The sequence below is a fragment of the Macaca mulatta genome, chromosome 8 (genome assembly GCF_049350105.2).
Source record: "Macaca mulatta isolate MMU2019108-1 chromosome 8, T2T-MMU8v2.0, whole genome shotgun sequence".
In the NCBI taxonomy this organism is placed as follows: Eukaryota; Metazoa; Chordata; class Mammalia; order Primates; family Cercopithecidae; genus Macaca; species Macaca mulatta.
The window spans coordinates 81418661-81431497 of record NC_133413.1 but is presented as its reverse complement, the minus strand read 5'-3'; the positions used below and the strand labels follow the sequence as shown (position 1 = coordinate 81431497).

The following is a 12837-nucleotide window of genomic DNA, read 5'->3' as shown; positions in this document are numbered from 1 at the left end:
GGAGAATAACACACACTGGGGCCTATCAGAAAGTGAAGGGAGGGAGGAGGGAGAAGATCAAAAGAAATAACTAATGGGTACTAAGCTTAATGCCAGTGTGACAAAATAATCTGTACAATAAACCCCCATGACACAAGTTTATCTATATAGCAAACCTGCACATGTACTCTGAAATTACAAGTTAAATTTAAAATAATAATAATAAATAAACAACAACAAAAAGAATAATTAACATCAATTCTTTACAAGTTCTTCCAGAAAACAGAAGAGAATAAAAAACTTTCTAGTTTATTGTAAGTGGATAGTATTATCCTGATAACAAAATTAGACAAATATAACACACACACACACACACACACACACACACACACAAGAAGACTACAAGCAAATATATCGTATGAATACAGACACAAAAATCCTTAACAAAATACTAGCCAATCAAACAAACAAAATAAAAAGGAGTATACACCATGATCAAGTAGGACTTATTCCAGGAATAAAGATTGGTTCAACATACAAAAATCAGCCAATATAATGTACCATGTTAATAGAATGACAGGTTTAAAACTACACACACTCATGATCATATCAACAAAGAGAAACAATTTGAAAAAAATCCATCAACCCTTCATTATAAAAGCATTCAACAAACTAGGAAAACAGAACTTTCTCAATCTAATAAAGGTCATATGAAAAACCTATAGCTAACATCAAAATTAATGATGAAAGACTGAAAACTTTCTGCCTAAGGTAAGAAATAAGAGAAGGATGCTAATTCTCACCACTTCTATTCAATATTGTACTAGAAATCCTAGCCAAGGTAGTTAGGCAAGAAAAAGAAGTAAAAGGGATCCAGATTGAGAGGGAAGGAATAAAACCAACCCTATAGGTAGATGGCATGATCTTAACTGTAAAAAATTCTAAATTACTAATAAAAAACCTGTTAGAACTAAATAAATAGTTCAGCAAGGTTGAAGAATACAAGGCCAATATGCAAAAATAAGTGGTATTTCAACACACTGGCAATGAACAACCTAAAAGTGAATTTAAGGAGGCAAATTCATTTATAAAGCCATCAAACAAAAATAAAATACAAAGGTATCATTTAACATAAGATGCACAGAAACTGTACACTAAGAATTATAAAACTTTATTGAAAGAAATTACATATCTCTGCTTTTATTTTAGTAAATGGATAGATACCCTGTATTCATGGATTTGAAGACTTAAATTGTTAAGCTACTCCCAAATTGATTTAGTGATTCAACGCAATCACTATCAAAACTTCAACTGCTTTTTTGACAGAAATGGAGAGCTGATCCTAAAATTCTATGAAATTATGGGAGTTCAAAAACAGGCAAAGAAATCTTGAAAAAAAAGGGACAAAGAGAACTGACACTTCCCAACTTTAAATTCTACTACAAAGCTACAATAATCAAGACAGTGTGGAACTGACATAAAGATAAATATATATCAGGGGAATATAATTGTAAGTCCAGAAATAAACCTATACATCTATGATCAATTGGTTGTAGACGAGGGTGCGGTTATAGTCCAACTTCTGCTGCTTATAATCAAACACCTGAAACTGGGTAATTTATAAAGAAAAGGGATTCTTTTCTTTGGAAGCTGAGAAGTCCAAGGTCAAGGGGCCACATCTGCTGAAGGCATGTGTGCTAATGGGGCGTACTCTGCAAAGCCCCAAGATGGCCTAGTGCATTACATGGCACAGGAGCTGAGCATACTAGCTCAGGTCTCTCTTCCTCTTTTTATAAATACCAGTCCAATTCCCATGATACTTCATTAATCCATTGATTAATGTATGTATTAGTTCATTCATGAGGGCAGAGCCTTCATGACCCAATCACTTCTTAATGATCTCATCTCTCAATATTCCACATTGACGATTAAGTTTCAACATGAGTGTTGGAGGGTAAAAACATCCAAACCCTAGCATGTTCCAGAAGCATTCAATGGGAAAAGAATGCTCATTTTAATACAGCACGAAAAGGTTAATATCTATATTCAAAATAATGAATTTGAATGCCTACCTCACACCATATACAACACTGAAGTCAAAATGGTTCAAGGATCTAAACAGAAGAGCTTACACTATAACAGTCCTAGAAGAAAACATAAGTGTAAACCTTTGTAATTGTCTTAGTCTATTCACATTAAAACAAAAATTCTAAAGATTAGGTGGCTTGAAATAACAAACATTTATTTCTAATAGTTCTTGAAGCTGGAAAGTCCAAGATCAAGGAGATTCAGTCTACAATGCCAGTAGATTCCGTCTAAGATAAGGGCTTATTTTCTAGTACATAGATAGCCTTTTCACTTTTCACTGTGTTCTCACATGGTAGAAAGACAGAGAACTTTCTGGGGTGTCTTTTATAAGGAGACAAATTTGATAAGCTTGTTTCAGGGATTATAGTTTTTCTTCTTTGCAACTTTTGGCAATGTTGGCTATTCCCTCCTTGAAGCCTTCTTGCTTCACAGAAACCTTCTATCATTTCTTCACTGCCTCCACCCCCATCTCTTTCCACTCTTCTAGAGAATAGCCCTGTCGGGCTCCCTCAAAGCCCTGTCTTGCACTAACTGCTCCTTATGTCAGTGGTCCAGAGTTGTGGGCTCAGTCTTTTTCACTCCATGGTTCATTTTTTTCTTTTGTTGACTGATTGATTTACTCATTTATTCATCATCTGGCACAGTACATGACACCCTGAAGCAAATTCTTGTGACTCAAAACTCAGTTTTGAGGTCATTTCCTCAGGGAAGACTCCTCTTAACTACTACAGACATAGCCCAGCTCAGTTCAACTTTGAGGTAACTCATGCCTGAGGATCTTGGTACTTATCCCTGCTCTAAAACTTTCCCCACTGTTATAATTTTTGTCTGAGATTCCGCCACTAGACTCAGTCCTTGGAGACAGGAACTACGTTCTAGTAATTTTTGTTTCACCATCATGCCCAGAAAAAGAAAGAGTCCGTTAGTGTTAATTGAATAAATTAAAATATTTTGTAAGCTATTGTACTGTGCATGATTAGCATTCCAAAATTAGAGAGATATCTTTTATCTCTAAATTGCAAAAACACTTGGAAGAAAGAACACTGAAGATCAAATGACTGATCATTTCTTAAGGACAGGCTTGGAGAGAGGAAAAGTATGTGGTAGGAAACTGAAGAACAGGGACTCCATCAAACAGACACATGCTCAAAGCCTGGCTTTGCCACTTACTATGTCACTTGGCCCCTCTGAAATTCAGTTTCTATAGAAATTCTTGCAGAGTTTATAAATGAAGGGGGTAAATCACTTAAAATACTAACTGAGACTTAGTAAACCCTAATAAATTTTAGCAATTTTTGCTGAATTTTATACAATTCAAAAATTCATCAGTGTCTTAGTCAGTTCTGTGAAGCTATAACAGAATGCCACAGACTGAGCAACTCATAATAGACAGAAATTTATTTGCTCACAGTTCTGGAGGCTGGGAAGTTCAAAATTGAGGGGCTAGCATCTGGTGAGTGCTTTCTTGCTGCATAACTCCACGGCAAAAGGGCAAAGAGAGTGAGAGAGAGTGGTGGGGGAAGGAGAAAGAAAGGATGGAGAGAACAAGAAATAAGTATTTAACTCATCCATTCGTAAGGAAGGAACCCACTCCCACAGTAACATTAATCCATTCATAAGGGCAAAGCCCTCCTGACCTAATCACCTCTTAAAAGTCCTACTTCTTAATATTATTATAATGACAATTAAATTTGAACATGGCTTTGGAAAAAGATAAACATTCAAATCATATTGATAATTTTTTAATCCATACTTTGTGTGCTGCTAAGAAAAATACGCCATTGATTGAAAGACCCATTCTTCTTTTTTTTTTTTTAAGCGAGATGAGGGCTCACTGTGTTGTTCAGGTTGGTCTCAAACTCCTGGGCTCAAGCAATCCTCTCCCCACCTCCGCTTCCAAAAGCGCTGGGATTACAGGCATGAGCCACCATGCCTGGCCAAAAGACCCATTCTTATTTCAGAAATGCTGAAGTATTCATGGAACAGATTATAGAATCAATAAAATCCCTTATTCTTGTTGCTATGGCCTGAATGTTTGTATCTCACCCCTGAAATTTATGTTTAAATCCTCCCCCAATTCCCAAGGTGATGGTGTTAGGAAGTAGGACCTTTGGGAGGTAATTAGGTCATGAGGACTCTGACCATATGAATGGGATTAGTGCCCTCACAGCAGAGGCCTGAGTGAGCTGTTTGCCCTTTCCACCATGTGAGGACACAGCAAGAAGGCACCATTTATAAGGAAGCAGGCCCTCACCAGATACCAAATCTGCCAGCACCTTGATCTTTGATTTTCCATTTCCAGAACCATGAGCAATAAATTTCTGTTGCTAATAAGCCACCCAATTTATGGTATTTTGATATAGGAATCCAAAAATACTAAGACAATTATGCCTTACAGGAAAAAACAAAATTGCAGAGGATAGACTAGACTGTAAGAGGTTATTTTGGGGACTCAGATAGGAGAAGTTAGTCCTATCATATATACTAGATGTAAATAGGCAAACATCCTCTCCCCATTTATTTCATTTCAGACGCAAGGTGCTGGATATTGGAATCCTGCTGCATGCAAAGGAAGATGAAGAGACACTGTAATTAATGTGAACCATCCTCTCATGAACAGACATTTACAGAACTAAAGGGAAGTCAGAGCATTCCAAAGTAGGAACTCATTAAGCTTCTCTGAAATGAGAATGACTAAGTACAAAATATCTCATGCAACTGATAACTTGTTTTTTAGACAATTAAAAATATGAAAAGGAAACTAATTTCTAATACTTTTATATATTCAATACTTTTAAAGGCACACTTTCATATAAATTAGTGAAGTTTTGAACCTACTTTCAACTTGTACCCCACTTTGGCATTCTATCACATCAAATCACAGTAGTATACAGGTCTCCTCTTTGGAATTTTGAAACTCAGTGTGAAATATGAGAGCACTATTTTAGATGAAAGTAAAGATCTTGCATAAGAAACAGCCGAAGTAATCAATTCTTTTTAATCACAGGGCTAAGGTGTGTCCTTTAGTAGATAATTTGTGACATGAGGCCAAAAAAAAAAAAAAAAAAAGAAACAATTGTCAAAGGTGACTGGGACAACGAACTTAGTGAGTATAGCTGTTCTTATCTCTGGAGACTAGAGCACTCATGTGCATGGAACATTAGTCAAAAATTAGGGTGGTGAATGGAGTTGTTGCTAATGGTTACTCCATAGCAATATATAATGGAGTATGCTTGGCATTGGCATTGCCTGCTAAACAAGAGATGCTGGACTATAATTAGAATGTTGGTGCTCATCAAAATGCAGTAAAACAAGAATAGTAATTACTTAAACCTGAACCTACATTCCACAAGATGACTTTGCTTTTTAAATTATTTATTCTAACAGCATTTATTAACGAAAAAACTATTAGGTCATGAAAAATTAAGATCTCATAGAGTAGAAAGATGAGTCTGAGATTTCCATATAATGACCAATATTTAGAAAAGTGTAAATTTCAGTGAAAATCACTGCAGGGTATTTGTCTTACTCAGAAAGAGATTTCCTTTTGCTAATAGGTACCTCCTCATCTCTACTTCATTCTTTTGTACCACTATGTCTGCATTGAGACACAGCTGACTACCATACCATAATATCAGCAAAGAAATGACTTACGGGCTTGAACTGGAGCTTTCTGTTCTCTGAGAATGATTGATGATTGTGCAGTTATCAAAGTTCTTGCTGTAGATGAAGTTGAATCCAGCCTTGCATATTTTCTTTTGAATTTTTCAAAGCTTCCTATATGTATGAAGATTAGGTAAAGCACAATCATTCTAACATTTCTAACACATTCTTCGTAGTCTTCTAGGCCTTAATTCTATAGAATTGAATTAATCTTTTAGAAATTACACTTAATTTTTTGTTTTTCTTATGCTTACTAGACACAGTATAGATATTTTCCCTTCAGACCTAAGTTACACCTAAACTGTGTTTTGTTGTTTATTGTAAATGAAATTGGCAAGAAATAGAAAAGGACCATTCTAGTTAGTCATGAGATCACTAGAGATGTAAATTAGTTTGATTAAATTGCATTTTTGAAAAACCAAATTATAATGGTCCTCATAAGGAACTTCACTATATTTTCTCATATTTGATAGATGAAACAAGGATTACTCCAGAAGTTCAGCAAGTATACAACAGGATATGGACCTAAAATCTTCAGATTTTAGTCTGTTTCACATATGACCCACACTTACATGTATAGCCCCAACACACTCTCACATCCAGGCCTTCCAACCCACTTGCAGAAACGTAATTTTTAGGATATTTTATAGATCAGTTTATACTTTTGTTAAACATTATCTTGTAGCATTTGCATTTACCTGATGGAGTTTAATTCTTCCTACTAACAGGTTAGGCAACTCCAAAACACTATACTTTCTATAAGTTATATACATAAGCTAAATTGAAGTATGGCTTCATAACTCATAGATATCTAACTTTTTAATCATTGTTTGAAACTATACAAGCTATTACTTTTATAATTATCATGTTACATAAGTGCAAATAATTCAGTACAGACTTGGATATTTAATTTATCAACATCTGCGCTGGTTAAGCATGCCTGCAAAGTCTTTAAATGATTCAGTGTAACAATTATTCAATGTAATGTTGGCTTGAACATTTCATACAACTTTGCTGGCCCACCTGCCCAAGGGTAGCAACCATAGAACAATGTACTTGTATTGCATAGCAAGAATGCTCCACAATGTTGTAAAACATCAACAGAAAACAGAAAAAGTTGCAACAACTGACAATTATTTCTGTGTTTGTTACAACCTTATGAGCTAAAACTAACATTTAATAACATCAGACATGGAACTATGCACGATTCATGTACACTAACCCCATTCTCAGAACTACATTGTGGGGTAGGTGCTATTATTTACCACAGGAAACTGTGCAACAGACATATAATCACACAGAACCATCACTGGAGGAGTCAAGGTTTGAACTCTGGTCAGCTGGTCTTACCACTGTGTAACTATTAATGATAACTGAAATTAATTAGGTTATTTATCATTGAATTGGTTGAAGTTTGGATATTCAAAATATTAGACTTTTTTCTTCAGTTAACTTAAATAAGGTCAAAGTTAAGTTACCAATAGTCACGAATGAGACTATGTCATGGACCTATTCCTCTTAATTTTTTTTTATTTGCTTATTTTCATGATACCCAAAATGTTTTATTTCAGCCTTGACCAAATACATTAATAATCCTTTCACTAAAAATCATTAATCTAGAAAAATTACCTTAGAATTTCTCCAAATACTGTTGAATAATGCTGGTCAAAATGTATCATGTAGATACCTAGTGCAACATTTTGTAAAGCAAAATGTACTTTAAAAACACAGACTTGATTTGTCTGTGTAAAGACTGTGTTTTCTGCTATCTGCATAAAATGGACCACAGCCATGGAGGTGTATTCTCTTCTGTAGCTTTTTAAATATGCTCAGTAACCAGATTAGCAAAGCACTGTTATCATAAGTTTATCTTCTTGCTTCTCATTTTATTCTGGTAGACTGCACTGTGTACTCAGGGCTATGCTACTGTACCTAAACACTGCAACCCCATTCACTCTCCTCAGGTCCTGGTTTTCTAGACTTAATTACTTCTCCCAACATTTGCCATTGTCCATGATGACATTTTCAAGCCTATTTTTGCATTGAAGATTTATAGCAAATAATTCTTAACTGAGTCACCCACTAGGGTGGTCTTTTGAGAAAAACAACTGTTTCAGCATTATCCCCTAAAATTTCCTCCAGGGTTACTTTTAGAGACACATATTTAAAAATTCAAACAGGTGATCAGTATCATTATTCTTACTTCTTTTAAAAAAATTGTCTGTATGTAAACAAGCAGCAGAATTTGTTTTCAGTGAAACCTTTTGGCTACAACATGGAGATACAGGATATTATTGAACAATTTTGCTAATCACATCTGTGCAATAATAAATTTCTCTCTTCCATTCTCTTAACTACACAAGCTTTGCTCCAGGATTAGTTCTAAACTTAAAGACTTTGCAAGATTGCTTAATTTTGGAAGAATGTAGTTAATATCTTATTCCAAGAGTCTACCTGAGCTACTTACAGCCATATTCGAAAACACATTTTGGTAACCACAAAGCAAAAATACTTAGTAGTAGAAATACGAAACAAAAATAGAAAAGATTCAAAGCATACTACTATAGAAAACCATCAACCATGAAGGAAGACAGTAAGACAGGAGGAAAGAACAAACGTATATCCAAAACAACCAGAAAGTAACTAACAAAATGGCAGTAGTAGGTCCTTGCTTAATGATAATTTCCCTGAATGTAAATGGATTAAATTCTCCCATAAAAAGACATAGAGTGACTCAATGGACTGAAAAAACAAGACCCAACTATATGCTGCATACAAAAGAATAATGGCACATACAAATAAACTGAAAGTGAAGAAATGTAAGAAGACCTTCTATGCAAGTGGAAACCAAAGAGTAGTGTTAGCTATACTTATATCCAATAAAACAGACTTTAAGTCAAAAACTGTAAAAAGAAGCAAAAAAAAGACATTATGTAATAATAAAGTGATCAATTTGTCAAGAAAATATAATAACTGTAGGAATATATGTACCCGATATCAGAGTACCTAAATATATAAAACAAATATTAAAGGGTCTGAAGGGAGAAATAAATCACAATTCAATAATTATAGATATCAGGGCCCCACTTACAACAATAAATAGATCATCCAGACAGAACATTAATAAGGAAACCGTAAACTTGAACAATATTTTAGAGTAAATGGATCTAACAGACATACATAGAATATTCCATCCAACAGTAGCAGAATACATATTGTTTTGAAGTGCACACAAAATATTCTCCAGGATAGATCACATGTTAGAGCGCAAAACAAGCCTCAGCAAATTTAAGAAGACTGAAATTATATCAAGTAGTTTTTTTCAACCACAGTGTTACAAAACTAGAAATCGATATCAAGAAAACATCAGAAAATTAACAAATAAATGGAAATTAAATAACATGATCCTGAACAACCAATGGGTCACTGAAGAAATTAAAAGGGAAATTTAAAACTATCTTGAAAGTCCAGTATGGTGGCTCACACCTGTAATCCCAGCATTTTTGGAGGCTGAGGTGGAAGGACTCCTTGAGCCCAGTAGTTCAAAGTTGCAGTGAACTATGAACATGCCACTACAGCCCAGCCTGGGAGACAAATGTCACAGAAAATATAGAAAGATAGATATATAAATTTTGGTATGTTATATATAAGTGTGTGTGTGTGTGTGTATACATATATATATATATATATATATATAGAGAGAGAGAGAGAGAGAGAGAGAGAGAGAGAGAAAGAAAGAGAGAGAGAGAGAGAGCAAAACGAAGTAAATACAACATACCAAAACTTATGGGATACAGTATAAGCAGTTCTAAGAGGAAAATTTTTACTAATAAATTCCTACGTTATAAAAGAAGAAACATCTCAAATAAACAACCTAACATTCTACCTCAAACAGCCATAAAAAAAGAAGAAGGAACTAAACCCAAAGCAAGCAGAAGGAAAGAGATAATAAAGATCAGAGGAGAAATAAATAAAATGGAAACTAGAAAAACAATTTAATTGTTTAATTGTTAATCAACGAAAATGATTTGATTTTTTTTTTTTTTTTTTTTTTTGAGACAGAGTCTCGCTCTGTCGCCCAGGCTGGAGTGCAGTGGCCGGATCTCAGCTCACTGCAAGCTCCGCCTCCCAGGTTCACGCCATTCTCCTGCCTCAGCCTCTCGAGTAGCTGGGACTACAGGCGCCCGCCACCTCACCCGGCTAGTTTTTTGTATTTTTTAGTAGAGACGGGGTTTCACCGTGTTAGCCAGGATGGTCTCAATCTCCTGACCTCGTGATCCACCCGTCTGGGCCTCCCAAAGTGCTGTGATTACAGGCTTGAGCCAACACGCCCGGCTAATGATTTGATTTTTTAAAAAGATAAACAAAATTGGCAAACTTTCATTTAGACTGATTAAAAATAGAAGATTCAAATAAATAAAATCAGAAATGAAAGAGGAGACATTACAACTGATATCACAGAGATAAAAAGGATCATAGGAGACTACTATGAACAATTATGCATGAATAAATTGGATAACCTAGAAGAAATGGATAAATTCCTAGACACATAAAGTCTACCAAAAGTGAATAATGAAGAAACAGAAAATCTGAAGAGATCAATAATTAATAAGGAGATACAATCAGTAATTAAAAAGTCTCCCATCAAAGAAAAGCCTAGGACGTGATGACTTCATTGCTGAATTCTACAAAACATTTAAAGAACTAATACCAACCATTCTCAAAGTCTTCCAAAAAAATAAAAAAAAAGGGAACACTTCCAAACTCTTTATGAGGCCAGCATTACCCTGATAACAAAGCCTGACAAGCACACTACAAGAAAAAAAAATTACAGGCCAATATCCTTGATGAACATATATGCAAAATTCCTCACAAAATACTAACAAACCAAATTCAACAACACATTAAAACAACTGTCACCATGATCAAGTAGGATTTATCTCCAGAATGCAAGGATGGCTCAGCATATGCTAATCAATAAATGTGATACATCACATTAGCAGAATGAAGAAGAAAAATAATATGATCACACAGTAGGTGTAGAAAAGCATTTGATTAAATTCAACATCCTTTCATGATTAAAAAAAGAAAAAAAAACTCTCACCAAATTAGGTATAGAAGAAATGTATCACAACACAATGAAGTCCATATATGAGAATTCTACAGCTAACATACTCAATGATGAAAAATTGAAAGCATTTTCTCTAAGATCTGGAACAAGACAAGGATGCCTACTCTTACCACTTCTATTCAACATAGTATTTAAAGTCCTTGCCAGGGAAATTAAGCAAGAGAAAGAAATAAAAGACATCCAAACAGGAAAGAAAGAAGTAAAACTGTCACTGTTTGCTGATGCCATGATCTTATATATAGAAAACCCTACATACTCCACCAAAAAAAAAAAAAAAAAAAAAAAAAAATATCTGCCAGAACTAATAAACAAATACAGTAAAGTTGCAAGGTACAAAATCGACACACAAAAATCAGTAGCATTTCTACACACTAACAACAAGCTATCCAGAAAGAAATAAACAGAAAAATCCCACTTACAATAGTTACAAAAAAGGAACAAATTTAACCAAAGAAGTAAAAAAAAATCTGTACACTAAAAACTATAAAAAATTCATGAAAGAAATCAAAGAAGACACAAATAAATTAAAAGATATTCCACATTCATGGATTGGAAGAATTTACACTGTGAAAATGTCCATATTATGCAAAATGATCTACAGAGTCTATGCAATCCCTATCAAAATTCCAGGGCAATTTTTACATAGAAATAATCCTAAAATCTGTATAGAACCACAAAAGACACCGACTAGGCAAAGCAATCTCAAGCAAAAGGAACAAAGCTAGAGGCATCACACTACCTAACTTCAAAATCCACTACAAAGCCATAGTAATCAAAACAGCATAGTACTGGCATTAAAGTAGACATATAGAACAGTAGAACAAAATAGAGATCCCAGAAATAACCTCATGCATATATGGTCAATTGATCTCCCACAAAGGTGCCAAGGACACGCATTGGAAAAAGACAGGCTCTTCAATAAATGGTGTTGGGAAAATTGAATATCCATGTGCAGACAAAATTGAACCCTTATCTCAGATCATATACAAAAATCAACTCAAAATTGATTAAAGACTTACATATAAGACTAGAAAGTGTAAAATTACTAGAAGAAAACATAGGAGAAAAACTATCAAACATTGATCTGAGAAAAAATCAATGTATTTGACCTCAAATGCACAGCCAAGTAAAGCAAAAATAGTGAAATTGAATTACTTCAAACTAAAAAGCTTCTGCACAGCAAAGAAAACAATTAACAGTGTGCAAAGAAAATCTACAAATTGGGAGAAAATATTTGTAATCCATATATCCAATAATTGGTTAATATCCAAAATATACAAGGAGCTCAAACAACTAAGTAGCAAAAAAACAAAAAACTCAATTAAAAAATGGGCAAGTGGTCTAAATCGACTTTCTCAAAAGAATACATACACACTTTGGGCTGAGGCAGGCAGATCACAAGGTCAGGAGATCAAGATCATCTGGCTAACACGGTGAAACCCCATCTCTACTAAAAATACAAAAAATTAGCCGGGTGTGGTGGCGGGTGCCTGTAGTCCCAGCTACTCGGGAGGCTGAGGCAGGAGAATGACGTGAACCCCGGAGGTGGAGCTTGCAGTGAGCCAAGATCGTGCCACTGCATTCCAGCCTGGGCGCCAGAGTAAGACTCTGTCTCAAAAAGAAAAAAAAAAAAAAAAAAGAGAGACATACAAATGGCCAACAGACATATTTTTTAAACGCTCAATATTGCTAACCATTAGGGAAATGCAAGGTAAAACCACAAGAAGATAACATTTCACACCTGTCAGAATGACTATTACAAAAGTGATGAAAGGTAAGTATTGGCAAGAATGTGACGAAAAGGGAACCCTTGGTGGTTCAACATTCTACTATTGCTAGGTATGTAAATTAGGACACCTATTATGGAAAACTGTATGGTTTCTCAAAAAACTAAAAATAGATTTACCATGATCCAGCAATCCCACTTCCGAGTATTTACCCAAACAACGTCAAATCAGTTGGTTGAAGAGGTGTTG

At 34.7% G+C, this 12837-nt stretch overlaps 1 protein-coding gene across 2 annotated transcripts in view; it reads right to left on the bottom strand.

Annotated features, from left to right (window-relative positions):
- XKR9 (XK related 9) overlaps positions 1-12837 on the bottom strand; it is a 146271-nt gene that overhangs the window by 28598 nt on the left and 104836 nt on the right. For both annotated transcript variants that reach the window (XM_077943794.1, XM_077943793.1), the window contains exon 8: positions 5722-5844. In XM_077943794.1, the coding sequence (XP_077799920.1) occupies positions 5776-5844 (69 nt within the window). In that variant the 3' untranslated portion in view covers positions 5722-5775. The remainder of the gene's footprint in view (positions 1-5721; positions 5845-12837) is intronic.